The 27,913-nt window shown below is 52.3% G+C and overlaps 12 protein-coding genes across 12 annotated transcripts; 4 read left to right on the top strand and 8 right to left on the bottom strand.

The window, feature by feature from the left end:
• Nucleotides 1–1,003: 1,003 nt before the first annotated feature.
• MAA_02812 (sugar transporter) lies at nucleotides 1,004–2,805 on the top strand (the record flags this gene model as incomplete). The annotated part of the gene is made up of 3 exons (XM_007820810.1): nucleotides 1,004–1,159; nucleotides 1,313–2,593; nucleotides 2,677–2,805. 3 exons carry the CDS (start codon nucleotides 1,004–1,006, stop codon nucleotides 2,803–2,805), a joined length of 1,566 nt encoding a protein of 521 aa, XP_007819001.1.
• A 951-nt stretch (nucleotides 2,806–3,756) lies between these two features.
• MAA_02811 (ser/Thr protein phosphatase family protein) lies at nucleotides 3,757–5,921 on the top strand (the record flags this gene model as incomplete). Its single annotated transcript, XM_007820809.1, has 4 exons — nucleotides 3,757–4,042; nucleotides 4,102–4,157; nucleotides 4,230–5,289; nucleotides 5,347–5,921. 4 exons carry the CDS (start codon nucleotides 3,757–3,759, stop codon nucleotides 5,919–5,921), a joined length of 1,977 nt encoding a protein of 658 aa, XP_007819000.1.
• Nucleotides 5,922–6,237: 316 nt separating this feature from the next.
• On the bottom strand, nucleotides 6,238–7,608 carry MAA_02810 (Fungal chitosanase; the record flags this gene model as incomplete). Its single annotated transcript, XM_007820808.2, has 4 exons — nucleotides 6,238–6,414; nucleotides 6,573–6,953; nucleotides 6,996–7,357; nucleotides 7,440–7,608. 4 exons carry the CDS (start codon nucleotides 7,606–7,608, stop codon nucleotides 6,238–6,240), a joined length of 1,089 nt encoding a protein of 362 aa, XP_007818999.2.
• A 1,552-nt stretch (nucleotides 7,609–9,160) lies between these two features.
• On the bottom strand, nucleotides 9,161–9,547 carry MAA_02809 (uncharacterized protein; the record flags this gene model as incomplete). Its single annotated transcript, XM_007820807.1, has 1 exon — nucleotides 9,161–9,547. The coding sequence occupies one exon, from the start codon at nucleotides 9,545–9,547 to the stop codon at nucleotides 9,161–9,163; it is 387 nt and encodes a 128-aa protein (XP_007818998.1).
• Nucleotides 9,548–10,782: 1,235 nt separating this feature from the next.
• MAA_02808 (NAD(P)-binding domain protein) lies at nucleotides 10,783–11,644 on the bottom strand (the record flags this gene model as incomplete). Its single annotated transcript, XM_007820806.2, has 3 exons — nucleotides 10,783–10,849; nucleotides 10,899–11,324; nucleotides 11,424–11,644. 3 exons carry the CDS (start codon nucleotides 11,642–11,644, stop codon nucleotides 10,783–10,785), a joined length of 714 nt encoding a protein of 237 aa, XP_007818997.2.
• A 1,927-nt stretch (nucleotides 11,645–13,571) lies between these two features.
• MAA_11098 (C-type cyclin) lies at nucleotides 13,572–13,937 on the top strand (the record flags this gene model as incomplete). The annotated part of the gene is made up of 1 exon (XM_011413064.1): nucleotides 13,572–13,937. One exon carries the CDS (start codon nucleotides 13,572–13,574, stop codon nucleotides 13,935–13,937), a length of 366 nt encoding a protein of 121 aa, XP_011411366.1.
• A 994-nt stretch (nucleotides 13,938–14,931) lies between these two features.
• On the bottom strand, nucleotides 14,932–15,342 carry MAA_11097 (uncharacterized protein; the record flags this gene model as incomplete). The annotated part of the gene is made up of 3 exons (XM_011413063.1): nucleotides 14,932–15,011; nucleotides 15,067–15,229; nucleotides 15,298–15,342. 3 exons carry the CDS (start codon nucleotides 15,340–15,342, stop codon nucleotides 14,932–14,934), a joined length of 288 nt encoding a protein of 95 aa, XP_011411365.1.
• A 1,035-nt stretch (nucleotides 15,343–16,377) lies between these two features.
• On the bottom strand, nucleotides 16,378–17,439 carry MAA_02807 (Pyridoxal phosphate-dependent transferase, major domain protein; the record flags this gene model as incomplete). Its single annotated transcript, XM_007820805.1, has 1 exon — nucleotides 16,378–17,439. The coding sequence occupies one exon, from the start codon at nucleotides 17,437–17,439 to the stop codon at nucleotides 16,378–16,380; it is 1,062 nt and encodes a 353-aa protein (XP_007818996.1).
• A 907-nt stretch (nucleotides 17,440–18,346) lies between these two features.
• MAA_02806 (siroheme synthase) lies at nucleotides 18,347–19,621 on the bottom strand (the record flags this gene model as incomplete). Its single annotated transcript, XM_007820804.1, has 1 exon — nucleotides 18,347–19,621. The coding sequence occupies one exon, from the start codon at nucleotides 19,619–19,621 to the stop codon at nucleotides 18,347–18,349; it is 1,275 nt and encodes a 424-aa protein (XP_007818995.1).
• An 897-nt stretch (nucleotides 19,622–20,518) lies between these two features.
• MAA_02805 (NAD(P)-binding domain protein) lies at nucleotides 20,519–21,472 on the bottom strand (the record flags this gene model as incomplete). The annotated part of the gene is made up of 3 exons (XM_007820803.1): nucleotides 20,519–20,714; nucleotides 20,786–21,267; nucleotides 21,377–21,472. The coding sequence occupies 3 exons, from the start codon at nucleotides 21,470–21,472 to the stop codon at nucleotides 20,519–20,521; spliced, it is 774 nt and encodes a 257-aa protein (XP_007818994.1).
• Nucleotides 21,473–22,183: 711 nt separating this feature from the next.
• Nucleotides 22,184–24,297, top strand: MAA_02804 (zinc finger domain-containing protein; the record flags this gene model as incomplete). Its single annotated transcript, XM_007820802.2, has 3 exons — nucleotides 22,184–22,456; nucleotides 22,515–23,397; nucleotides 23,450–24,297. 3 exons carry the CDS (start codon nucleotides 22,184–22,186, stop codon nucleotides 24,295–24,297), a joined length of 2,004 nt encoding a protein of 667 aa, XP_007818993.2.
• Nucleotides 24,298–24,883: 586 nt separating this feature from the next.
• Nucleotides 24,884–27,440, bottom strand: MAA_02803 (ankyrin repeat domain-containing protein 52; the record flags this gene model as incomplete). The annotated part of the gene is made up of 3 exons (XM_007820801.1): nucleotides 24,884–25,503; nucleotides 25,566–27,246; nucleotides 27,321–27,440. 3 exons carry the CDS (start codon nucleotides 27,438–27,440, stop codon nucleotides 24,884–24,886), a joined length of 2,421 nt encoding a protein of 806 aa, XP_007818992.1.
• Nucleotides 27,441–27,913: the final 473 nt, after the last annotated feature.

The following is a 27,913-nucleotide window of genomic DNA, read 5'->3' as shown; positions in this document are numbered from 1 at the left end:
CGAAGCGTGTGCTGCTGGGTGTGTTTATTAAGTAATCCAAGCCGACCTTGGCTGTCCTCATTGAACACATGTGCCGCTGGTGATGGAATCATGAAGCTGCCTGATGACGTGCCTGGCTGCACGCATTTTCCAGCCCACCCATGGCACCTTAGCAGCTGACAAACGAATGCACCCACCGGCAAGCTTAGCTCCCCAGCTACTAGCTTCAACTGTCGCTTACGGTTAGTTACTGAGCGCGACTGGCTGCCGGGGCATTTGGAAATCGACGGCGTTGTTCGTGGTGACTCCCGAGTTATGGCTGGGAAAGAAACATTGAAGGAATAAAAAAAAAGGGTTGACTTTGTCTTTGATGCCGGCCATGAGTGAGTGATGAGCGCAGCATTTGCCTGAGGCAGGCCATCGTCTCTGTCGGCCCGAAAGACTACCTAGGTACGGAGTACTTGATGAACCTCCTTCCATGTCAACCTCCACCACTTCTTCACGGCCGTGTGTGCTGGGAAGATTAAGCATCAGGAATCAATCCAGATTATCTCTGGCCTGCCAGGAGCCCTATTGGCTTGTAGGCTGTCACGATGACGGCGAATGCGGATCAACTCCAGGCGTCCTCCACATAACGCATCCCGTTAGCAGCCATGTGGCGCCGCCGATGTTCGTCTTTGCCATCCGAACCCGCTTCGCAGCATATCAGAGGCCAATCATGGCAGCCAGGGCCTGATCGCGCCATCACCTCCCACGCCTTTTGTGTGTTTGCTATGGTTGCATGGTGGTAGCTTTGGGCTGTACCCAGAGTGCAAGCTTGCATGGAGCCGATGGTGATGGATCATGGTGCTACAAAGGGCACAAATGTCGCGGTCTGCGTCGTCGTGTACAAAAGGCGAGCGTCGCATTGACTTGTCCATTGCCAACCCTTTTCCAAGTTTCCCATCCTCGCGCCGGCTCGTCCCTCCCCTCCGCATAGGGCCAAAGAGTCCGAGCCGTTGCCTCTCAAGATCGATCCTTCACCATGGGCTACGGCGCCACCGATGCAGACGAGCGGTCGCGCGGCCGCGACGACGAGTACAACAGCAGCATCGACCTCAGCGATGATGATGCTGCAATTGTGCCCAAGGGAACTTTGGATCCTGTCTATGAAGCCAAAGCCAGACTTTTGAATCGCGCTGTACGTATTATCCATGTACTTTGTTGTTTCCCAGTTTGTTGAATCAGCCTCTCATTGAAGCCGAGAGACTGCTCCGCATTTCACAATGCACCGTGCAATTTCACCTGGTAAAACAAAGTCTTGCTAATATTCCGCCTCCAACGCAAAATACAGATTCGTGATATTGGCATGGGATGGTACCAATGGCAGCTTTTCATCGTCGTGGGGTTTGGCTGGGCAAGCGACAATCTGTGGCCAATCGTCACCTCACTCATCCTGCCCGCCATCTCCAACGAGTTCAACGTATCGAGACCGCCGCTCTTCACGCTTGCGCAGAACATCGGTCTCCTGGCTGGGGCGGTATTCTGGGGGTTCGGGTGTGACATCTTTGGCCGCAAATGGGGCTTCAACCTGACTCTGGGTCTCACGGCCGTCTGGGGAATGGTTGCGGCCAGCGCTCCCAATTTTGCCGCCGCCGGCGTCTTTGCTGCTCTGTGGTCGTTTGGTGTTGGCGGCAACCTGCCAGTTGATTCGGCCATCTTCTTGGAGTTCCTCCCGCAGTCGCACCAGTATCTGCTCACCATCCTGTCATTGGACTGGGCGCTGGCCCAGGTCATCGCCAACCTGGTGGCGTGGCCGCTGCTGGGTAACTTGACGTGCGACGAGAAGGAGAAGCCCTGTCTCCGCAGTCGCAACATGGGCTGGCGTTACTTTGTCATTGCCATGGGGGGCTTGACCCTGCTCATGTTCCTGGCCCGATTTTTGCTCTTTACAATCCACGAATCGCCAAAGTATTTGATCGGCAAGGGACGAGATGAGGAGGCTGTTCGTGTCATCCACGAGGTAGCGAAGCGAAACGGCAAAACCGTCACCCTGACTATCGAAGACCTCAGGGCGTGTGAACCGGAAGGCTATGTCGCTCAGACAGATGCAGCTGCAGCAGTGAAGCGACATCTTGAAAAGGTCGATGCCAAGAAAGTCAAGGTCCTATTTGCTACCACGCGAATGGCTCTCAGCACTAGTATAATGATGGCCATCTGGGCGCTGATTGGACTTGCATATCCTCTGTACAATGCCTTCCTACCTTACATTCAGGCCAGCAAAGGCGCACAATTTGATGATGGTAGCACGTACATCACCTATCGCAACAGTCTCATCATTTCCACCCTTGGTGTCCCAGGAGCGCTTCTGGGAGGCGTGCTGGTGGAGTTGCCCCGGATCGGACGAAAGGGCACGCTCTCAGTCTTCACGGCACTGACGGGCGTCTTTTTATATTGCTCTACCACGGCGTTGAACAGCACCGCTCTTCTTGGCTGGAACTGTGCATTCAACTTTTGCAGCAATGTCATGTACGCGGTGCTGTACGGCTACACGCCCGAAGTGTTCCCTACTCCCCAACGAGGAACGGGCAATGCTCTGACGGCGACTAGCAACCGAGTTTTCGGTATCATGGCGGTAAGTCACATTTCGAACGGGGGAGTGGTTGGCAGTTTAAAATGGAAACGCGCGAGGATCTGGCTAATTTCTATTTCTGGTAGCCGATTGTTGCCATGTTTGCAAATCTTCAGACTGCCGCACCGGTGTATACAAGCGGCGCATTATTTATTGCTGCGGGCATACTGGTTTTGTTATTGCCATTTGAGTCGAGAGGAAAAGCAGCGCTTTGAGGCGTATGTATATAAGAAATCGATATAATAGTACATGCTGCGGATGCAATGGAGTGGGCCTTGGGTTTGATAGGTGCATTTACAAGGTGGGTTCTCCCTTTGCGTTGAGGGGGCTTTAGAACGGGCGTGTTCATTATAATATGCGACGTTTGTTGTTAGTCGGACGCGTGGGAGATGGTCTTAGACAAGGGCATAATGATGATGGAATTGACCTGTTCGAGGCTGGTTATGGGCATATAATTAAACCTCTGTTGGACACTGCCACTATCTATTCAAAATGTCAAGGCTGGAGTGACTTGAGTCTATGACCATTCTGATGACGCCGGACTCTGCTTGTGAAATAGCACATGTGTAAATAAATAAATAAATAGTAGATGCTGGAGAGCATACTCTGTCTGGTACGCCGTAGAACAACAGAAAACAAGGTGAAGAGCGGGGCATAGGCCACAACCCCCACTACTAATGCACCCCCCACCATTGTACACCGAGGTGGCCGTGCAACCGTGGCGCCCAACCACTTGATGCCTCTCCTTTAACAATTCCTCATTCCTCATACGACTTTGGGCCGCCATGCTGCATCCTCTTCTAAACGTGGAAACACCGTTTTGTATGGACACTTGTGTGTCCCTTCCGTATCCGGCTAATCACCAAGAGACCAATTCATCAATGTTGGGCAGCCGCAAACAAATTAGCAATTTCCACATCACGTGAGGCAGAGAAATCGAGCTTCCATTGTCCTGCATTGTGCCGTTTCCCCATAACTTTAGAATCCACACTAGTAATATGCTCCTGCGCCACTTCGCGATCCCAGGCGAACCGTGAGGGAGTTTCTGACCATTGGTCCAGCCGCTATTTCAATTTACATACATCAGATACACCAACGCGTGTGAAGTAGGCCTCGTCCTACGTTTTCCCTTCCTCTCCCCCGGAAACTCAGGTAGTAGAGTTGCCATGGCTCAGGACAAGAAGAAGCCGCCCAGCGCGGAGCCCCAAGAGACGTATTCCTCTGGCCGCGTCAACCGAGAGATCCGAGATGTCCCTGACGTGCGACTGCTACACTACAACGATGTCTACCATGTCGATGCGGCGAGCGCGGAACCGGTTGGAGGGCTCGCTCGCTTTATGACGCTGTGCAAGGAATATCAAGAAGGGAAACAGTTTGAGAACCAGCCAAAGATCTTAACCTTGTTCTCCGGCGATGCTTTTAACCCTAGTCTGGAGAGTAGCGTGACCAAGGGTGAGTTCTTTGATAGCCTCGTTTGCAGGCATGCCGTGCAAATGCTCACTATTCCCAAGGACGCCACATGGTTCCTGTTCTGAATGCCATTGGAACCGACTGCGCATGTGTTGGTGTAAGTTGACGCTTCGCCAACCCTTGCATCCCACAAAGATTGGACATGGCTAACCGCAGGTTCGCTTGTCAGAATCACGACTTTGACTTTGGCGTCAAGCAATTTGAATACCTAGTAGGAAAATGCACATTCCCCTGGCTCATTGCCAACGTCCTGGACCCAGATCTCGGCGAGGACGTACCCATTGGCAATGCCAAAAGAACACACATGCTCACCACATCCAACGGTATAAAAGTTGGCCTCATTGGCCTGGGCGAGCGGGAGTGGCTGGCAACGATTAATAGCCTGCCGCCTAATCTCGTTTACAAGTCTGCGTCCGCGACGGCGAGGGAGCTGGTTCCAAAGTTGCGAGAACAAGGCGCTGAAATTGTCATTTGTTTAAGCCACATGCGGGAACCAAATGATAACAAGCTTGCGGAGCAGACCGATGGCCTCATTGATATCATACTCGGTGGTCATGATCATTACTACAGCCATAGCTTTATCAAAGGCACCCATGTGCTGCGGTCGGGTACGGATTTCAAGCAACTCAGCTACATTGAAGCCCGGAGGAAAACGGATGGATCGAAGCGGTGGGATTTCGACATCTGGAGGCGGGACATCACATCGGAGGTTCCGGAACATGAGGAGACGGCGAAACTGGTGGGCGAGTTGACGTCCAAGTTGCAAAAGTCCCTTTCGAGACCGATCGGGTGGACGGCCATGCCGCTGGATGCTCGCTTCAGCACCGTTCGAATCAAGGAATCTAATCTGGGCAATTTTGTGTGCGACGTCATGCGCCGATACCACAACGCGGATTGCACAATCATGGCATCGGGCACTATTCGTGGAGACCAGGTGTATCCCCCAGGCGTAGTGCGTATCAAGGATATCACAACGTGCTTCCCCTTCGAAGACCCGGTCGTGTGTCTGAGAGTCAAGGGCCAGGCCATTTGGGATGCATTGGAGAATGGAGTGTCGACATACCCAGCCTTGGAGGGTCGGTTTCCCCAAGTGTCAAATATTGTGTTCGAATTCGATCCCAGCAGGGAGCCTGGGAAGAGATTGAATTTCATGCAAATAGGCGGCCGGCCTTACAACCCAGAAGATGTATATGTCCTGGTCACAAGGGGATACATGGGCAGAGGGAAAGGTGAGTAGATATGCCTCCATACCGGCACTCCAACGCAGTCGTACTAATTCCAATTAGATGGCTACACTAGCCTTCTCGTCTCCTCCGAAGGCGGTAGTGCCCATGAAATCGTCGACGAAGAAAACGGCATCCTCATATCCGCCATACTCCGGCAATACTTCATGGCCCTCCGGACCATCGGGCAATGGAAACGCATTTCAGACCACTGGGTCGATGTGGCAGAGCAAGCCAACGTGCCCTTGTCGCCCTCGCACTCACGCGACGACTCGGAGAAGATGCTGGGTCTTCACAAGCCACCCAAGACAGATGACGAAGCAGCAGGTGCAACGTGGAGGGGTTTTCTCCGGCGAAGAGTCGGCCTGCACAAAGAACCTTTGAACGAAGACGATGACGACCATTTTGATCCCCACGCAAACCACAAGGACAGCAGTGAAGAAGGTGGCGATGAGGATCTAGACATGGATTTGGAGATTTTGTTGCTGAGAAAGTTCTGGGCGAGGTGGGCAAAGAAGGCGGGCGTCAAGTCCAAGGTTTGTGAGCCCCTGAAAGACGGGGACTGCGCCGTCGACTGGACAAGAGTTATTGCGCCGGTTTTGGAGGGACGCATCAGGATGGTTGGAGGAGATTTATAGAGTTGTTCCACGATGAAACGAATAAATACGCCAGTCAATATATATGAGGAGGACCTGACATTAGTCCTCTCCTGTTTTATTCGTATTATGTACAGTTTGCGTCTACCCGATTTACAGTCGTGCCGTGCTTGGTTTAAACGAGCATCCTTGCATGTAATTTTTTCCCCCATCTTCTTTTGTCTTTAGTCGCCCTGGAGCTACTGATGCGATGCCAACAGCCATCTATTGCGAGCATCGACCGCCACGACAGACCAGAGAATCAGCACAGTCGTTCTCGTTACGGCAAGAGGCACCTAATGTTTCAATCATTAGCGTTCTACAGCGTGAACAATGGACTTTGGGGGCGAGAATGCGCAACGACGCGTACCCTGGCAGTGCCCTTCCCAGCTACACGGCGGCGGCGGAGGAGGAGTCGAACCACCCGCGCTGCTGCATTTCCCAGCGTTGCAGACCAACTCGTCGGAGCAGTCGTTTTCAGACTTGCAGGGAGCGCCTAACCGGACCATTAGTGCCTTTGAATTTCTCTCCTGGACGTGGTACACTGCTTGAGTGACTGGCGATGTGACGATGTCATCTCCAACCATATAGCTACAGGAAAGGGGGAAAAAGAAGGGAGGAAAAATGCAACATTAATCAAAGAAAGCCACTCACCTTCACAGTGTCCCTCCCAGGAGCAAGATCCAGTAGGAGGAGGCTGGTTCCCGCCGCCGCCGCCGCCCCGCCGCCGCCGCCGATTCTCTGAATCAGCTTATTCCCCAAGCCGGTGATGCTGTTCTCAAACTCGTCGTAGTTCTGGGCATTCCATTTGGCGCCCTTGGCCCCGGGGACGGCGTCCTTGCCCGGGAAGGCAATGTACAAGACGTCGTTGTCGTCGTGGCCCGAGTTGCCGTTGATGCCGCGGCCAAAGCACGCCGTGGCAAGGGAGATGGAGGCTTCGCCGACCATGGACTCGGAGCCGTCGTCGCCGTTCTCGTCGCCCCAGACGCCGTAGATCTGCGAGACGGAGGGTTTTCTTTTAGTAATCGGCACTCGCTATGGCCTGTGTGTAGTGCTGAGCAGGGACATGTCACATACCAGCTTGTTGTTGCACACGACGGCCATGACGCTCAGCGGCTCGACGCCGTACTTCCTCGGGTCAAAGTTTGCAAAGCCCTTCCTGCTGCCCGTGTTGCCAAAGACGACGTACGGATGGGCATTGGCGTCGAGATCGCGCTGGCCGGTGCCGTAGCCGCGTAGGGTGTCGGCAAAGGACGTGACGGACTGGGTGTCGCCCGAGGAGCCGCAGCGACCGTCGTCGGCTGGGCCGTGCTGGATGCCGTCGCAGTCAATGTCCATGTTGACCAGCTGGCCGTTTTTGCCCTGCAGGTAGATGACGTTGTAATCGCTGATGTGGTCGCCGCAGTAGTCAAAGTCTATGGGCTTCATGTCAGGGCTCTCTGTCTATGTGTGTATGTGTGGTCGAGGTCGCCAAGAGGGGAGCGGAATATAAAATGCCCTATTACGAACAGAGTCACTTACTTCCTGAATCTCCGTCTATGCTATGGAAGCCCCCGGCGAGAACGTTGCGGCATTGTCCCTGGCCTCGGATGCTGTTGTAGAAGCTCTTGACGTTGGCGGGAACATCGCGAGCTGCGGCCACGGCAGCCAGGGCCGAGAGGGAGACGGCAACGGAGGACTTGATGACCATTTTGTGTGATAGAAGGATTGGTTGCTTGGCTACTTGTGGGCTATGAGTGTTTGCTTAAGCCGTCTGGAGTCATCTACCATGTTGCACGGCGAGACGTGGTTTTTATATTCTACGGGTGGTTGACCCCGAGACAGCAATGCTTCCGGTGGACTAGCAAAGAGTCAAGACTCGGATGGATTTTTCAACGGGCTTACTTGTTCACATGATGGCATCTGTCGAAACCGGCCAAGAATGTCGCCAAAATCGGGGCCCTGGGGCGAGCTTCCCGTGGCTCATCCGCGCGGGACGTCGCCAGGTCCAGGCCATCGAAGCATCGCATCGTGACAAAAGAGCTGCATCATTCCTAACTGGTGGAAAATACCGTCCGCGGTTCTGGCCCTGGTTGCATCTGGGGCGTAGGGATGCGGGCACAGCCGCAGATTGACAGCTTGTACTCCATGCTCGGTAGAATCTAGATGGAGATGTAAGACGTAGGTGGATACGGCGAACCAATGACAAGAGGTCCAGTCTCTTTGTTGGATTCGCACCAGAGCTGGCCCCGGGCTTCGAGGCTTTCCTAGCGACCGATCTGGTGGTGGCTGTCTGGCTCCCTCCGAAGCCAAGAAATCTTGGGCGAGAGGCGTCACATCAAGATTGGCCTCGCCGAGGGCTCGTCGCTTTGCGTATGGAACAAAACTCAACTCTAATTGTTGCGCCAGTGAGGTTTGGCGGAGGCAAGTTTCGCCGGGGATCGAGTACTACAATGAATGGCACCCTTGAGGCTTGCTGGAAAAGGGAAGTATTCTTCGACGAGTGGATGGCCGTGCGGCAAAAGAGCAACCAACCAGCGGCATCCCAGAAAGGTTTCGTGAGTCGTGACTCTCGTCCATGGACTCCATGCCATGCACACCGTACCTAGTTGCTGACCTCTATGCTTCCGGTTGCAAACTCGACGATGCGGCACTGCTCATCCCATTTCCAAGTGGGTGCGTAGTTTCGCAACTTTTCTCAACCTAGAGAGAATCAGACCATTGCGGGCCTGTTTCTGCAACATCTGGGCATCCATGCATGCTGCTGGCTATTGCTGACGGGCTGCCGGATAATCATATCGGACAACCTCAGCCAAGTCTCACGCATCGAGCGGGTGTCGAATGCGCCATTTTCCAAAAGAATTTAAAGCAAAAATTAAGCATGCGACTTTCAGTCTTGACATTCCAAGGAAAACATACTGTCCGACCACGTGGGTGCGTGGCATCCCACGAGTCTGCCGCTTCGTCGCCGTCCGCCAGGCCGTCAAGCAAGCAAGCAAGCAAAGCGACAAGACGCTGCAGAAATAGGCCATGACACACAATTATGGTTCAATCGCTTCAACAAACTTTATTCTGTTCCGTCAATGCATTTTCAACAGAAAACTTCAGCACTGATGCTAGTGAAAACGCCATGCCCAAGGCTCCCAGCCCGCCTTACGCCTCTGTCCGCCTAAACACTCTCATCGCAAAAGCCTTAAGTTTGAATCCCCCCCTCTCACCCCCCCCAAAAGAGTCCCCCAGTTGATAGACAATCAGGTCTAGGCTCATTGCCTGCGATAGCAACCAGGAGGCGTCCTAATCGCCAAAGTCGGCCCGTTCCTGTCGCCCACGCCGCCCGCCGCCTCCTCCTCATCACGCCATATGCTGTACCCAGGCGGAGGCGTATCATCGCTATCAGCATCGCTGCTGTCACCATTCGCTTCGCCGCCATCGCCCGCAGGTTCGTTCTGCGGAGTCATCTCTTGCAGAGGAATAGTTTGATTCTGTTTGCGGGCCCTTCGCTTCTGGAGGCCCCCTGTGATGGCCGACGTGATGCATCCGAGTATGGTCAAGACGATGCCGAGCGCAAAGAGGCTCACAATGACGAGGACGATGGCGAAGAAGACGGTTTCTGAAGTATTCTTCAGATCGCTGATGGTTTCGAGCGCCATCGTGGAAAAGTAGTTCTTGATTTTGCACGGTTGCTTCTTGCCGGCGTAGTTGCACTGTTGTCTTGGTTAGAGTTTCTCTCGTATGATGAACTGGATACCAGATGATTTTTCAGATACCAAAGGAGAATATTAACGTGTGAATTGTTTCGCTCTGTAGTCAAGTGAAATTACAAGCACGATATGAGTATCCCAAAGGAGAATATGAACGAAAAAGCTCAGGTATTTATATATGTCTTCACGAAAAAAAGTAGTCGAGTTAGTGCCAGGTTGTGCATGCGTGGCGTAAGGGTAAGTTGCGTCGGCGAGCTTTCGTGATACTAGCATCAACACCATACTCGCGCCTGGATCGCTGTCGAGAAGAACAATTCACTTTTAATCTTCTCCTAATGCACCCGGAGAAGTTAGCTCTCAGTAATTCTCGCCAAACACAGCATTGCCCTGCACAGCAGTACCAGGCTGCGGCTGCGTTAAAGGCGACGGCATGAAGAAGCTGTCTCAGAATAGAGCGCCTCCTAATCGAAATAGAACGCAACCGCTTTTCCTAGCATCTGCCACTATCCAAATATACATTAAGAAGACAAGGGATACGGAGCTTCTGCGGCCTGACAACTCGGTTGGACGGCACAGAATGCTCCGAATTCCATGAACTCTGTAGCGCTCTGCAAACGCAAGGCCCCGTCACCCACCCGCCATCTTCGAGGGGGGGTGGTGGCTGCTCCAAAGCATGTCCAGTATCATAATGTCTATCTAAGATGAAATATTTCATCATTGAGAAAGGCGGTGATGGCTTTCTACGGTCCTGCATTAAGGGAGTGTCGATAGCAGGCTACATCTGCCCACACAAGACGGTAATGACACTAGTGGCGAGGATGAGAAAGGCTTCTCATATAATACCAACTTTTTCTGGGAAAGAAGCGACCTCTAGTGTAAGACAGAATGTGCTGAGGCCGAACGGGAAGTGACGATGATGCAAAAAGTCGTGGATTCCATGAAACGATGGGTATCGGAATTTGGAACATAAAAGTGAGGCGTATAAAAATTAGCACAATGCGTATCCGTATAAAGCGTTTGGGGATGCTGGTTTAAATAGCCGTTTCAATGCCGCCAATCCCTGACTTGCATCCAACCTCTTAACGCCATATCAAAAATGCCCTCTCATACGCCAAGCGCTTGCATCGCATGCCCCCTGAATCAGAACTATTCGGGAAAGAGGCGCACAGTCTTACATGCTCCTTCTAGGTGTACAGGTTGGCGAGCCAAGTCAGGTAACTTGGAAGATCAATATGCCCCTCAGCACCAGTTCTTCAAAATGGTTTCGTTTTCAATCACCTTCTCTTTCCATCCATCACACGCGATCATTACCATAGCCTTGCCGACTTTCTCCGGATCTATTGACGCAGCAGCACTTTGCCCTAGCCCTGGAACGAGTTTCTTCGATGACGGCGCTAATGTCGGCGGGGGAGTGTCTGGCATTCTGAAGTTGGCAGGCCGGAGAGTGTATGCTTCGAATTTGCCCTTGTAAGAATTAACGATTTCGGCTATTCCTTTTTCCAAATCATTTGCCAGTTTTCGCTTGTCATTTGCAAACATCAAGGTTTTCTTGCTCTTCTCCGTATGCTTCGGGCTGCAGTAAACGAAACGAAACTTGACTCCTCCCGGCGTCTTATCAGCGAGTTTCTCACACAAAATCTTCGCTGAAGCAATAGGAAGATCAACCCCAACCCTGCGTTCAATGAACTTATCAGTTTTCGCCTGCTCTTGACGGGCGCCAATGGCCCTAGAATAGGGGGGGTTGTTAGTTATATTGTAAATTATGCCACGTATATCGCAAGACTGGGAAAGGAGATGGTCTCCCGAGTTCATGCGTTCAACGTACCATATGCAAGCTTCTGAACCTTGCATTCTGCGAATCAAGTAGTCGGAATATTGCGTGAAATCCTGATGCATTATGACATCCGCTTTCGGGTGACTTTCGATTTCTCCAGGCAGTCCTCTCCTGGTAAGAATCACAACTTTGGTGATGCGCTCGTCTTCGAGGCACTTCTTAACAACTTCCTGGCCAGCCCGGCCGGTGGGCCCAGTTACAATGACCTTCATGGAATGTGGTAACTAGGAACTGGTACGGCGGCGCAATTCTCGAGGTCGCCTTAATCGAGCAATACAGGTCGCCACCCAACGTGAGTATTGACTGGGAAACTGGGTAGCACGGAAAAGGTGACTGAGTTCCAGGCAGTCAACCAACGAGACTCGGCGTGTTGTAGAGAAAATCTTCAACGTGCGTAATCTGTGCACAGACAAAGTTTTAGTGCCTAGGCTGTGAAGGACTAAGGAATATAAAAGCAGGAAGGACTACAGTGAGAGGGGTCTCGCAATAATGCTGGAAAACCAGACTCCCCTGGATTGTCCAAAATTGGCATGCGGACAGCTCCATTCAATGAACAGAGGTTGAGATAGTTGAAGGATAGATATTTACCACGACGGTCCATCAGTGCAGCCTTCAATCAATCGTGGCTCAACTGAGTGCGTATATCATGGCTGAAGCCATGCATGGGTTCCGAGGCTTGGCATGGGCCTCAGCCTTCAAATGCACCAGTCGACCGGATCGGCATTGATGTGCAATGATTCAAAGGTATCAAATTGCAAGTTACTCCCCACGTACCTGTGAGTGTATTGCCTCTTTCTGCTTCTTCCAAGCAAGTTTGCAATTCCCCAAAATAAAATACGTCAGAGGAGGTAGAATCGCCAAAGCGTATCCAGCATTCGAGAATGGCGAGTAGTTGGTAGATGCCAAGCAACGGGCCACGGCAATGCAGCAAAACTGCGCCAAGCAAATGATCGGATGGTAGCTAACTGTCATAGCACGGCTCGAGCCGGGGGGTCCAGTTGTCACAATGCCACAGTCAATGGAAAGCGGCTATGTCGCAAACACCTGCTAGATATGGCCTCAGTACCGAGCTTGACCAAAGCGCTGCGAGGCCAAGGACTAAGGACTCAGGAGTGGCTCGGTGCTGACGCCGACCGATATATAGCGTAGCTTGCGTAAGTAGGTGAGGCGAAGTGAGTCGGCGCGAGAAGCCAAATGGGATACCTAGCCTCAAAAGGAGGCTGGGATAGTCAGAACGGGAGCGAAATTGAACCTTGGTCGTCCACGCATTAGACACCGAGTCTGTGATGAGGTTTAAGTCTGCCAGCGGAGCAAGAATCTCTCACGAGTGTGCACATATGGTCCGTCCACCTGCTGTCGCAACCTATTGTCGGAGTCCCAGCAAGCCTTCTTTTTCCTTGTCGGATATATTATTAGTGCCCGGAGTCTAGTAAGCCAGCAGCCCAATTGTGACCACCAACGATTGCGCTAGAGTCCTGCAGCTGGGGGATGTTGGGACGGGCTGACCAAACACCTGAACGGACAAGTGGGAGGACTGGAGCTGGGAGGGGGAGCTTGCAGGATCCGGACTTGCAGCGGAAATAATTGTCTGAGGTGCAGATCATCGACTTGACCCGTGTGCTTATTTGGCTCATTGACCCAGTCGCACAATGATCGACGCGACGTCCACGACGGCTAGGGCAGAGGTCAGTCAACACTTCAGGGGCCCTCGAATAATGTAGAATTAGGGTAGGTTGCGCCGCGATCTCGCTCCAAGGTTGGATATACCAAAACGTAAATCAAGGAAATGGCCAACACCAGCACCGGAAGTCTGGGATGTCAGAACGGCAAGCTACTGCCTCGGATTCCCCGCTCTGGATGGGGGATACGGACAGGGTATAGGAGAGGAGCATATGAGAGGCCTCCGAGGTTCTAAACTCACGCGAGTTCCTTTGAAGTTGGCTGGACGCGGCCAAAGATTGAATGCAGCTCAGACATGCGGACTTATCTGGTCCAAGTTGAAACGGACATCTGCAGGTAAATCTGTGGCTTCAACTGGCACGTTGGTGGGGAAGGAGCTCCCGCAGGTGTCAGGCCCCAAGTTGCCAAATTCAACCGACTTGGAAGGGTCCAGTTGGCAGTGACTCCGGTTTGGCCCAGATGTCCCGACGTCGTCCTGGTGCCGAATCCACATGCATGTGTGCATTCAAAGCACTTGAGTCCTCATCCCGCACAAGGCATCTCGAGGAACATGGCACCTCGAAATTCGGAATGTTACTTATGATTTTGGCACGTCTGGCCATGCCAACATACCCCGATGAGTACCACTCTCGCCGAGTCACTGTCGGAGCAACCCAGCTCTTCCCCCCCACAGACACACTGGTCGGTACACTTGGGGTCGTCACACCCATGCGTCTGTCGACAGAATCGCATCGCACAAAGGATAGACAGAACCTCCTCCACAAACTGTTTCCGGTTCCTGGTCCCGAATGTTTCGGCAGACGTACCCTCGGCTTTTTGATATGATGCCCAAGCAGCCAGCGTATCCCATCACGCCTCTATTACTGTATCGTTTTGTAACTTGGCGGATTTACCGTCATGTGATGCAGCATTCGACGTGCCGACTATCCGAGGGACTGGTGCACTTTGCTGATCAGCGCGCAATTGTCTACTCAGTACAAGCCACGGTTTATTATCGCCCGATACGGGTGGACGTCCTGCTTCTGGCCTCACTGCATCAGCACGGGGTAACGACGGGCTGCGTTTCCCATCCGCCGCCCTACTTGGAGCCAGTCGCCACCCCAGCTGATATTCGCACGACTCCGACGCTCGACCCATCTCTTCTAATGATATGATGCTTCTAAAAAAAATTGTTACCAAACAGCGGCTGCCTCCAGCCTCAGCTGCGTCAGCTCGTGCAAATGAGCAGGGGAATAAAGGTCGAGCCAACAGTCTCCGTCCTGTCGAGAGCCTATGCTTAATTAGTGACGCTCCGATCCTGAATTTCGAGGTTCTACGTGAGTGAACCAGGCAGTCTACTGATTTTTTATGCCAGACCTGTATCCAATGATGGATACGATAAACCCAGGATACGACATGTAGTCCGAGTGCTACACTTTTGTATCAAGGTCTTTTGCTACCCAACATTAAGATATTCCACATTAATAGCTCACAAGCCAACCCCCCCATATCCATACCCTGTAGCAGCAAGTAGTATCATGAAGAAGAGTATAAACAATACTTACTCGATTTAAAAGCAACGCTGAAGAAAACCTCGAACTGACAGCTGCCCATCCAGGCTTCTTCCAGTATCCGGCTTGCATATTTGACGGGTTGGAACCGTACACGAGTATGCAAAAGTGCTGTCCACACATGGTTGCACATAGTGATATTGGAAAGTTAGAGTATGTGAAAACGAAACCGGCACGCCCATAAAAAAGCGCAGCATGGTGTACAGTCGTCCATCAGCAAGTCACCCGCATCTCCTGATTCCCCAGACCGACCGGATTCACCGCGACCATCAGAAGGCAGCCGATGCACCAGCGAGTCCCAAAGCACCGACGCTCAACATGTGTGTCTTTCCGCTCGCAATCCGCTTAACTACATGACCCATCAGCAATGCCTGAAATGCCCGATACGCAAAGGATTCACTTACAGTCTTCCCACGTAATAGGCTTCTTCAAGTCCCCTTTGGCCTCCTTCCACAGCCTCGCTGCCCAAAAAGTCACCAGCAAATCTAAATCTTCCCCTCGAGCGTCACTATCATATCCAACCTCGGCAACACGTCCACGGTCCCATCCTCGTTCCTCCTCAGCCTCCTTTCCAGCGCAGTCACCACACCGTTTTCATCCTTCTATTGAATGTGGGCATCTAGGTGGTATCGCACCTTTTGGACGCCGTAGACGGTGGTGGCCGCGTCGCAGGGGGGCATTGCTAATTTCGTACAGGATCCGAGAGGGCAGCTAGGGGGAGTAGATGGTGTAATTGTCGAGTATGAACGTGTAATGGCCTGAGCCGGCCTGACGATCGTTTGACTAGCTCGAGGCTACGGATTCGTATGAAGCTGGGCTTGCCGTCATTTCGGTTGCTGGATGCTGGCCGTCGAGAACGGTGGTTGAATTTAACATGTTATTGTTGAAATCAAGAATCAACAGATATCTAGTATTACGGGTCATTTGACCAGCACGTACGGCTTGGCCATGCCCAGCCGCCGCCTGTTGTCGTGGCCGTCCGACATCATTGGGCCTTGACGCCACGAGGTCTCCCTGTGCTCCTCGTCGTCTCACCCACAAAGACTTGACCCTACGACAATCAATGCAATGAGAGTGTTGGTCATCCCAGGCCTGCATGAAATAAGCTGACACAGAGCTAGCTTTTCTGGAATGGGGACAAGATGCCCGTTGCCACGTTCCCGGGTTCCGCGGCAGGCTCCATGGCCGTTGGCTGGGTTTGCCATAAAGAATTGACTCAATTGCTCCGTTTGCAGAGGGCGATAACGAGTATCGACAGGCTGCAGCGGATGGGACGGGTTGACGGGAAAAGTGGGCAGGCAAAAAGGCAAACAGACCGTCAGACACCGCGATAGTGCTTCTACAACAATGTTGGCGAATGGGATGCTTTGCCAGAGCCGATGGCTGAGCTATGCGAGTCTCATTTGCCTCTGGAATCTTTGCGTCGAGCCAAACAGCGTGCCAGTGTATTTTTGGAGGCTTGCATTCGAACCCATTGTTCCACACTTCCAACAGCACCAGTCAAGCCCCCCCCGCGCAACGATATCATTATCAAATGGGTGCAAAATTAAAAAAAAAAGACGATGCAAAAGAAAAGCGTAACTGTATTAATCTATTAGGGAAAATGTCATCATCGTCTCATCAGGTGGAGCCCCCCTTTCCCTTTGGTCACCCTGCTCCTTGTAGTCGTCATCAGTTGCAAATGTAGGCGTCAACGCTGTGGGTAGGAATCGTCATTACTGAGCCCAGCTCAATACCGTCTGGTTGAACTTCTCCAGCTGCCCAATGTCCGTGGCCCAGGTGGTGAGAAGCCGTACCACGGCCCAATCCTCTCCACACCTTTCCCAGACGTAGAAAGTAAAGTCCTTCTGGAGCTCCTGCACAAGATCCGTCGGGAGAATGGCAAACACCTGGTTGGTCTCCGTCTCTGCGCGCAGCACGTAGCCGGCTCCGACAATGGTCCGCGACAGCTTCTCCGCTGCGCTGTTTGCCCGCCGCGCAAGGTCATAGTACAAGTTATCTCGGAAGAGCTCTGCAAACTCAACGCCCATGATGCGGCTCTTGGCCAGAAGGGACCCGTGCTGCTTGATGTAGAACTCGAAATCTTGCGCGAGAACGGGGTGCTTGACAATCACGGCCTCGCCAAGCAGTGCGCCGTTCTTGGTGCCCCCAATCCAGAAGATGTCGGTTAGCTCAAGAATGTCGGCAAGAGTCATGTCATTCTTTGTCGAGGTGAGCGCGGCGCCAATGCGGGCACCGTCCATGAACAGCAAGAGTCCCTTCAATTCGCAAAGCGTCTTGATTGCCGTCAATTCTTCCTTGGAGTAGACCGTGCCGACTTCAGTAGCGTTTGAAATGTAAACCAGCCGGGGCTTGGCCATGTGCGGGAAGTGCCAATTGTCATCCAAAGCCTTGTTGATGGTCTCGGGTGTCAACTTGCCATTCGTGGGAGGAACATTGATGATCTTGTGGCCGCTCGCCTCCACAGCTCCAGTCTCTCTCGTAACAATGTGACCAGAGCTGGCAGCGATGACAGCTTCGTGCGGTCGAAGGCACGCAGCAATGGAGATGGCATTTGCCGATGTACCACTAGGAACAAAGAACACACCAACGTCATCGCGGCCTAGATGGGCGCGAATGTTTTGCTTCGCCTCAGCAGAGTATCTGTCGTTACCGTACCCGGTTTCCTGCGTATGATTGCTGGTAATGAGTGCCTCCAGAAGCTGTGGATGAGCTCCTTCACTGTAATCATCCAAGAAGCTATACTTCTCTTTGGCGGTGTATCCTGTGTCAGGCATTTTTCTTGTTGGTAATAAACGATGAGTGGCAGGTCGGGGTACATAAACGTTGGGCCCTTTCTGTTTTTGCTTAATATCTCCAAACCAGCAACGCTCGATGACATATAGACAACCTGGTATGCCGGGTGTCTTTGCGAGGTCCTCGGGCTTGAACGTTTTCGTCTACAACGGGGTTCCAGTGGAAAGACAGCGAAGATGGAATCAACATTCCAAGTAGTTGAGAATCCAGGAACACAGCCATCAGACACGGGGCCTCGACTGGCTGCCAGACTTCAAAACTCTGCCAGTGCCAGTGGCGGGGTTCGCAACCACCTCCCTCCCACAAGGCCCGTCGGATGCCGATACATGCCGGTGATGATTCTGACGAATGTCGCGAAGTGTTTGTACGGGCAAAAGTGGGTTTACCGTTGCGATTCTCCCTATAGCGGACAACTTCTTAGTCAAAGTTTTCCCCTTATAGCGCTGTTACTAATAAGCTAGAAAGACAATTGCGCGCCAATTACGCCAGTTCCTCTGATTGATCCCGGCCCATCCGTCCAGACCGCTAGAGGAGAGCCATCGAATGGTGGGCTGCGTGTCCGGAAACAGGTGAAATGGCCACCTGATCTTGTCGAAAATAGCCAAAAGGCACCATCGTGAGATAATAACAATAAACCTTACCCTTCTGGCGGGCCACTTGCATGATGGGTTGGCGCATGTCTCACAAACGAGGCTTTGCGGGGGCCTGCTGGGCAGCCATGCGCGAACATGCAGCGTCGCCGATGTCGGCGGGGCTTGAGAGTAATAGCATCTCGTGGTGTCATGTATGCAAGTAGTTCGTAATGCGCCTAGTGCTCTGGAGATTTGGTATTGTCGTGTTGTTAGAGCCTTTGGAACCCTCGGGACCTTCCCAAGTCGGGGCGCTCCCTCATAAGCCGAGATCAACCAGATGGTCTGCACGGAGTCGTTCGCCCAGTCGTGTGACAAAGACCCATGCCGCTCGCGCAAGTTCGTCCGACACGGAACCAACTTTGACGATCTTCAAGCGGGATTGTGCAAGCATAAATCCACCGCATGAAATCTGCACAACCCGCACACTGGGATGGAACATGTTGAGCGCGAGGTGATGGTCAAGATAACGGGCGAGTGCCTCGGTGAATGGATGCTCATCTGGTTCCTGGCTTGCCCGCCAACCCCAGCCGTCATCTGCGTTTCCACCAGCCAGCCGTCGACGTTCCCTGATATCGTTCTCCCAAGGGCCCGAGCTGCTGCTTCTGTACATTTCGCCGGATTGCTCACCGCGGCGGAAAAAACGGCGTAGATCCTGCGGCGCGATGGTAATGTCCATGCCACGGAGTCCTGGATCCGATGACATGCCGTCGTTGTCACTTTCATCCTCCGATTCTGTCGGGCCAGACGGCTCTTTCTTAGCTATCGGGGCATTAAATGCTAGCGAAATTGCAAAGTCTGGGCCCTTTCCCGGCAAACCTGCCGTCTTGATCCAATCCTCCCAGACTGTGACGAGCGTTCGTGTACCCAAGTTCAGCTTGCTTACTCGGCAGTCAAATGTGGTTGATATCCAATCGCCAATTACACCTTTGAGAGCTTGCGGCATCCGTAATAGGAGAAGTGGCAGATGGATGAATTGATCTTGGTTGATCTTGGTATCGGGAGCGTTGCCATCAGACTGCATGGTGAAGCCATGCGTTCCTGATCTTCTATCCTTCACAGTGCCTGGGTGTCCCGGCAGTAGCAGTGCGATGTAAGCCGCGTTCTCATGTCGTATTTCAATCCAGAGGCCTCTTTTGTATGTCTCCTGTAGTCGGTTCCATTGGCGCATCACTGTGTCGGTGAGCCCAGAGCCTCCATCTTGTTCCGTGTAGAAGAGGTCACGATCCAGCAATCTCTGTGCATGAAACCAGCGAATCTTGACCGACCTAAGCGAGCCAACTTGCCCAGCTGGCGTGTCTGTCGACTCGAGACCAATTTGAATACCGCGTACAACATCTCCTACCAGTGTATCCCGAAGGCGATGAGCCAGCTGCTCCAGCCGCGATGACGTTAGTTCCTGTCGTCCCACGTATAATGGAGACACGCGGTGCGTAGAGAAAGTGGTGTTGAAAAATGGAGGCAAGACTTCTTCTGCGGCGTCACTGTCGTCGTCTGCCAAATCATTACGAGAACGTCCAGCTCTCGGCGGCATCGTGTCTTTGCAGCCGTCACAATGCAAAAGCTTGGTGTCGCGTGAGGCTGACGCGTCGCACTCTTTCTAGTACGATTATGCCTTGTAAAATGGTGTTCGTAACGAACAGAGTGACATATACCACGTGAATCTCTGAAGAAAGAAGTGAAAACCTGGATGCGGCGGGCTTTGCTGTTGGGCGGGTTGAAGTTGTCTTGGTGTTCTATCAGCGCGCAATAATTTTGATGACTAAGGTTTTGCTTGGGGCAATTGAAACTATTTACCCTTCGATGAACAACTATCGGATAGTTACATACATAAAAATCGTCAATGATGTTGATCCCGATGAAAAGAAAGGATTAAGGAAATTCATTTCTTTAAACTTTGTAACGTTTTCAAGTTTGAATTTCGAATTTCTGTTCTTTTGTATTCCTGGTACTGAGTACGGACTAGATAGCTTCAGAATATCCTTCAGAATCGCGCAGGTTGCAACGACGTTCAGTTCTCCACCAACACATCAAGCTTGGCTTTTGTTAATCCCTGCGTACACTGCCTAATATCGAATTTGCTAAAATAGAAAAGAAAAGGAGAAAAGAAAAAAGAGAGCCTTAGAAGAGCGATCAAAGGTAGTATTTAGCAAAACACACATACACACCCCGCGACTTTAATGCCTTTACTTATGGAAGGGGATAGTTCTCAGGTCGGCCAAGCGAGCAAACGACTAAAATCCGGCGCATAAAATACATCACCAACAAGAGCTCTCATATTTTTAAACCACATTTATGGTTTCAACAAAATAAGTAAATAAATTAAATTTACATAGCTCCATGCAATCTGGATTTCCGATCCTAGCCTGTCGCAAAATAGCTTCCCAAAGACGGTGAATCAAATGCTGCAAAACGCTAGTGAACCAGCACTTTATGCCCCCACGCTAAATCCAAAAGAACCGTCAAACACATCGAGCTTTCTCACATCATTCCCACCTCTGAGGGCCAGCAAAATATCCATGGAAGGGACCTTATCAGCCGGGTAGAAGAGCAGCAGGTTATCCATGTCTTCTACCGTGAGGCTGCACATTTCATCCCACTTGTAGGTATCGCTAACCTTAGACATCCTGCAATAGCATCGAGTTAGCTGGTTAAGCTTGGCAAATGACTCGTAGTCTTTCAACGTATGCAGACGCACCATCGCATTCTCTTTGGACCATCCTCCGCATTTGGTGCAACCTTGCGCAGCTTTGTCCGAAGCAGACCAATTGACTCGACAGCATTGCCCGCGTTCCTCGGCAACTTGCCAGCAATAAACCGCCGGATAGAGGCTGCAAGTCTGGGACCTTTGCCATTGGTGCTCACCATGATCTGAAGCGGACCATCGCGGTGTACGCTGCCAAAGTAGAAGTCGCACTCAGGGGGCACGTCGGCGATATTGGCAGGAATTTTCTTCTCCTTGCACAGCTTCCATATAACGGTAGAGGCGACGGGATCGTCAATGGCCACAAGGACCATTTCGGCACCTTCCAAATCTGAAGGCTCGAATACTCGGTCGACGTGTGTAACTTGCTTCTGGGCAACGCGGAAGGCTACCTCGGCATTGAGGCCCGAGGCAGGACAGACGACGGTGACACTGGCATCGGCATTGAGACAGTTGAGGATACGGCCTGCAGCTACCTGGTTTGCAAATTCTAGTTAGCAGCTGAGCGCCGGGGTATTATTCCATGGCATCGAGCGGTGTTGCATTTGCGACAGTCTCATAGCATTGGAGTTTCGTGTGGCTTACCTCGCCGCCGCCGACGACGAGTACCTTCTTGTCCTTGATCTGCCAGGCCAATATGAGACTCCCTCCTGGCTGCACCTCTGGAAATTTCCTAGCCATGGCGCGACCGAAAAATGTGAGCTGGAGAAGATGGACGGGAGTGTAGGACAAAAAAAAAAGGTTGGGTCGAGATGCCGATGATCGGGTGGAAGCGCTAAGCTTGGCTGGTTCATTGAAAGTACATAGCTGGCTGGTAAGCTGGGCCAGTTGACGGGACTAGAGCTGCCACTTGACGACCTTATCATTATCAGTTCAATATTGCGAACCGGACATGGAGGTGCTCAAGTGCTCGAGTGGGTAACATTGAACGGCCAGGTGCACGAGTGTCCGCTGTGGGGCCACTCTCTAGCCCGGAGCCGCCAGCGATTGTGCTTGTGTGCCGCGTGGGAGATGCTGCATGTGGGCCGGATGTCAATCTGACCAGACTGGACGCTGGCAACCTACCAGCTGGTACTCGGCAAGGCGGCGGGGGCCAGTTGATTGACAAAGGACGATCATCAAACGAGTCGCATCATCGCCACATCCAACTTCACTTCCTTGCTTGCTTAATCTTTCCGCTTCTATTTCCTAAACCCTGGCTTGGCTCTATTCCGTCTTCACCATTCTGCAGCCTTGCATGCTCCCGCACACGTCAGCGCAGCTCGAGGCACGTAGCTCGACCGCGCCTGGTCGTCTCGTCGTTTCGAGTTGCTTTGTTCTTCGTCTCCCTTGACCTTGACCGTGGCTCGCCTTCCAACTTCAATACCCAGCAAGCCTCGTCCTTCTGCAGCCATGTCTGGACGTAAACTTGGAGGCGGCCGTATTCTCGGCAGCGGCAAGGGTCTGGCACCTCCGAGTTCCCCATCAGTTCCCAGATCCGCGAGCCCGCTTCCTCCGTCCGAGAGCACCGCGTCTATGGGCTCAATATCAATGTCACCGCCAGCTAGTGCGAGCTTACCCGAGCTCGGTCAGGACATCGGTGCTAGCATAAGCGTCGGATCCCAGAGGAAGAACAATGCAACCGACGCTACTGGCCTGGTTTGCCCAATATGTAACGAAGAAATGGTACGCATCACCGGTCGAGCATCGACTCTATAACAGCATCTCTAAGTTTTTGTAATAGGTCACCTTACTCCAGCTCAACCGACATATCGACGATAGCCACCAGGAACTACCAGAAGCAGCGCAGGATGAGGTCAAAACCTGGTTTGATAAGCAGGTTCTCAAAGCCAAGCGTTTCCAGCCATTATCTCTCATAAACCAGAAGCTACGTGGGCTGGAAGTTTTCGAGTCAAACGAATCGCACCCTATTTCTGCCCCAGCGACGGCCGCAGGAAAAGCGTCACTTGAGACACCTATAGACCCCGACGATCTCATCACTCGAAACCACTGGCAACGGCCGACGAGCCATGATTTATGTACAGACCCTGCGTGTGGCAAGAGGCTGGGCCCTATGAATGGCAGTATTAACTGTAGGCATTGCGGCCGACTATTCTGCGAAGAACATACAATGTACCAAATGAAACTTAGCAGAAGCGCGAACCACGAACCCGTACGAGGATACTGGGCAAGAGTCTGTGAAACATGCTATAAATCTAGGGACGGGTACAACGACCACAATGGAGTGCTAGTAGATCACATGAAAACGTTTGCTGAGATTAGAATGGAAAAGGTGGAGCGACAAAAACTGGAAGTTTCAAGACTGGAGAAACGGTTGTCTAAGTTGACGAGGATATTAGCCAACCCGCCCGATAAGCTGCCGTCGCACAATGGATCATTGCTTTCCCCTGTATCGACCCTTACTGGACAGAAAAATAATCGAAAACTAATAGAGCAATCTCTTGTCACCTGGGAGGACGATGAAAAGGTGTCAAAATGTCCATTTTGTCAACAAGAGTTTGGCTCGTGGACGTTTAGACGACATCATTGTCGAATATGTGGGCGAGTTGTCTGTGCGGACAGTCAAACTGGGTGCTCCTCGGAAGTCAGCCTCAATGTTGCCCCTGGTAAGAACGTGTAAAAATATAATTTTGAGATGATGGACTGACCGACTTGCAGCGCCGCCCAGAAATGGAACCGAGAAGCCCGAGGCAAATGGAGAGAATAGCCTCGCACTCAATATACGCATGTGCCGTGAATGCAACCATACCATTTTCTCCGGCCGTGACTTCACCGAGTCGCTACTGCGCAAGCCTCCAGATCAGAAGGCATATGAAACCCTGCGACAATTTGAACGAGGTATTCGCCAATTGCTCCCTTCATTTCACCGAGCTCTCCAAGCTTTGCAAACGCCAACGCTGCCCAACGGAGAGATGGACCTATCCGTACCTCCACCGAGTCATGCGCAAATCCAAGAAGCCGGCAAGATTCGTAGAAGGTTGATTGATAGTTTCGGCAAGTATGGGATGGCAGCAAAGAGAATTCGGGACTTGAAAACAGACAGCCCGACGCAGCAAATGTTACAACAAGCCGTATACTCATACACGAATAATTTCCTACATACAAACATGTTGCCGCTGAAGAGCTTGCCACAGGTGTTGCGACATCGCTCTACACCGTCACAGTCTTCTCGTTTTCTCGCAACGCCGTCGCAATCTACCTCGAGCTTGCGGCATTCGGAACTCGCTTCAGACGCCGGATCTCAAGCAGCCAGTGAGAGTAGCACCGTTGTCAGCCAATTGGAAACAGAAGAGAAGGACCTCAAGGAGCGATTAGCCATCCTGGAGGAGCAAAAATTCATGGTTGAGGAGATGATTCGTTCTGCCTCGGGAGCGCGACGATTCGAAGAAGTCGGCGCCTTGTCACGCAATGTTGACGAGTTGGACCAGGAGATCCAGCAGTTGAAGACAAAAGTAGGGGACGTGGAGCAGAAATGGGAAGGAGTATACCGCAATGGAGTGGCGTAGGGGAGTGTGTTTCTGGCGTTTTGTTTGGTTGGATGTTGACTAGGCGCATTTTTAAGCATGGCATGGCGTTTGGGAGCAATGGTTGGATGATGGGGGTCCGGGACAAGGAGCATAGGCCTGGTTTATGCGTAGAATGGATAGTCAAGGCCAGACGTACATGTCGCATAATACTATACTAATCCCCCGACACTACAAACAAGCGCAGCTGAACAAGGGGACACGAAACTGAATCAACGTATCGGTTGTATTAGGATCTCGGACAAATATCGGTTCCAGAACTACTTGCCAGGCAACAAGCCGCAATCCTACAGAAATGTACTATAATAATCATTACAATGCCAACCACGACGCCTATCCAGACGCTCAACAGCGCATTTTGTACACAAAAACCCCATAGCCAAAAAGGGCAGGCATCAACGGGGGAGAAAGGGGCAAAACAAAGTCCATCCCAAGGACCCAAAATACAGCCCGTGTCCAAGTAGCGCCAAAAAACAGAAGGTATTACAAGCATATGAACCAACGGGATATCATAACACTCGGGAGTTTAAAAGAAACCAGGAAAAAAAAACGCCGGGGGGAGCCATCATTAATGCACCACACCTTCGACTCCGCCTAGAAATCTTCGTACACGGCCAATGTCTAGCTCATCGCGCTCGCTTTCAACAGCCTTGAGGAGGTTGTCTACCACGGCGTCGACCTCGCCCTCTTGGACGCCTGTACAGAGAGCTACGACACGGCGGTACTTGATTTCGACGTCGCGGCTGCGTCCTTTGAGTGCGGAGACCATCTTGCGGGTTACTTCGCGGCGGGCTTCCATGGCACGGATGCGTGATCGGAGGATGGAGGCGGTTGGGAGCATGCTCTCGCTGCCGAAACCGCCGCTGTTTGTGGATTCTTCGGCTGCTTCGAGCATGGCTGATAACTCAGTCTCCCATGACGCTGAGGGGTTGGGCTGTGATGAGCGCTGTTGTTCGTTCATTAGGCGGAGCTGCTCGTCTTCGCGGGCATGTGCGAGGTTGGACACCTTCTGCCGAGCAAGTTGCTGCTTCTTGACGGTGGAGGTTAGCTGTTCGAGATTGCGGCGGGCGTCACCAAGCTGGGTCGAGGTCGTGCGCAGCGTCGCATGCATGGCGTCTAATGAGACTTGCTTGGACTTCATTTCCTGCTGGAAAGCTGTTCCCGTCTCGCCGAGGAGATGTGTGATGGCTGCATCGTGTCAGCTACTATGCTACATAAAGGTATCGCAACGTGGCTATGGTGGAACTTACACGCAATAATCTCATCACTGCTCTCTCGCGTCCTTTGACTCGACCCGGCAGCGCCGTTCTTCTCAGCTGGTATTTCGCTGCTGGTCTTTTCCTCTGCATTGTCACCACCAATGCCAAAATCAAGAGGTCGCAGGCCGACACGATTGGCAATGTTGGGGTCTGCGCCGACCTCGAGAAGCTGTGAGATTATGCTCCGGTTGCCAATTCTAGCCGCGATATTCAAAGCGGTGTCACCTGAACTATCCTGAGCATTGACAATTTCACTCATGAAACGAGCAATTCCCATCTTAGGAATGACGGATTGTGAGCTATTGGGAACGCTGCTATTGGCCTGGCTGCTCGGTACGCTACCCTGTCGAACAACCCATTCCAAAAGGCTCTCTAGATAATATCGACTAGCAGCATTGCGACCTTTGACGGCGCTGGTTACAGCAATATGATGCAGCACTGTTCGACCCTTGTGGTCTCGAGACTCGACGGTGCCTCCAAGGACCTCGAGAAGATCAGGAAACGAGCCTTGGTCCATCGAATTCGTGACTAAACAGGCCCTCATTAACGCAGTTTCACCGGATGCATTGACCCGGTATGGAGATGCGCCGGCTGCGATCAGGGCACGCAGAAGTGGCATACGGGCCAGTGTGGCCGCCCAATGAAGCGCCGTGTGACTCTGGGGATCGATAGGCATATCAAGTTCTGCTGGACTGAATGTTCGTAGTAACTCATGCTTCGAGGTGTCATTGGGTGATGAATCCATGAACAAGCCCATCAAGGTGTTGCGCTTCATTTCCACGTCAGGAGACATTTCATACGGCAAGGGAGGCAAGGGGCCATTGCCGTCATCGCCGGCAGCGACGCCATCTTGGATTGCACTTTGGGTGTACATGAAAGACTCATTGGGTTCAGTGGGCGATCCTGGAAAGGCGGTCCCATACATGTCCATACTCTGGTTGTATCCACTGAAACTGTCGACTGGCGTCATTGTTACCCGCTGGCGTTTACGAGGAGGCTCATGCTCGGGCATGCCAGCCAAGGCGGCTGCTTGTTGCGTAGAGTATGCCGAATCCAATTGTTGGCTGTAGTCGGAGGTGTAGCTCTGTTGCGAGTTTCCGGGGAACTCATCGCCGTTCTGCATCGACGGCTGCCGGCTGAAGCTAGGTGCTCGGGCGGGGCCGTTTCGACTTCTTGGCCCCGGAGAGTCGAAGCGAGCTTTGCTGATGGCCGCAACCGCATGTGAGGCGGTGCTAGAGATGTTCTTGAAAAAGGTGCCGGACATGCCATTGGGTCTGGCATCTACCCCCGAGTTGTACAGTCGCTTCCTCTGAGCCGCCATGGCCTGCTCCTTGGTGGGAGTGTTGAAATCTCCTCTGCCGGCAACGCCACCGTCCTGTCCCATATCGTATGTCAGAAGTGGTCGCAGAATCTCTTCTACGCCATACTGCCGACAAACTTCGACGCCTCGTTCAAACTTGATCCAAGTACCCTGATATTTGCCATAGCCGCCCTGGACCTTTTCGTGCTCGCCTGTTTGTATCTCCTTTTCGAGAATCTTGGTTCGCTTGCCCTTGTCGACGCCGGCGACTTTGAGGATCTGGGTGGCGTTTAGCCAGGAATCGTTACGTCTTCGCATGACTGCCACGTTGTTGACCTCCATTTCGTAGACATCGACACCTGAATATGAAGCCTGCGACAAAGCAAATCGGTTAGCCACCTACATGCTTTCAAGTAGTTGGTTTGAAACGGACTGAGAGCACGTACAGAGTAGATCTGGGGCCCGTCTGCGCCATTATAGCTTTGGTGGAAGGAGGCGCTATGCCTCGGTTGGGACTGTTGGCTCATGGTAAAAGACTGTTGAGATGACTGTGATGCTGAAGGCATGTTGGCAAAATTTTGCGCCATTAAAGAAAAGAATTGAATTGAGAAACGCAAGAGGCCAAAAGGGAGGGATGCCGATTACTATGCGCATTGACGCCGTGTGGGCGGCACCTGGAAATTCGCGATGGAGGGAGCTGGCGTTCAAGAACAGATGGATGGCCGAGGGCAGTCGAGGGTCATGTGCGCGCGCACAAAATCGGCAGCGTGATGCCCGGCTGCTCTACTCGGAATCCGGTCGCAACAGTATACCAATACGACAAGAATTTGCAGCGTCGACGAAGGGGAGTTTGTCGGGTTGTGAGTCCCAGCTGCAGGCGAAATGAATGGCGGAGAACGGAGCAGGCAAGTGGGTTGGTTGCAGGGCAGCGCCGCGGTAGTTATGCGTGCACAAGTGCGTGCGTAAGTGAGAGACAACTCGACTGTGGAATGGTGGAGAGGAGGGGAAGCTGGAGCCTGGAGGTGCAGAATGCCCCAAG

Source organism: Metarhizium robertsii (genome assembly GCF_000187425.2).
Source record: "Metarhizium robertsii ARSEF 23 chromosome Unknown MAA_Scf_4, whole genome shotgun sequence".
Lineage (NCBI taxonomy): Eukaryota > Fungi > Ascomycota > Sordariomycetes > Hypocreales > Clavicipitaceae > Metarhizium > Metarhizium robertsii.
The sequence above is the reverse complement of the archived record's forward strand: the minus strand, read 5'-3'. Positions and strand labels throughout refer to the sequence as shown.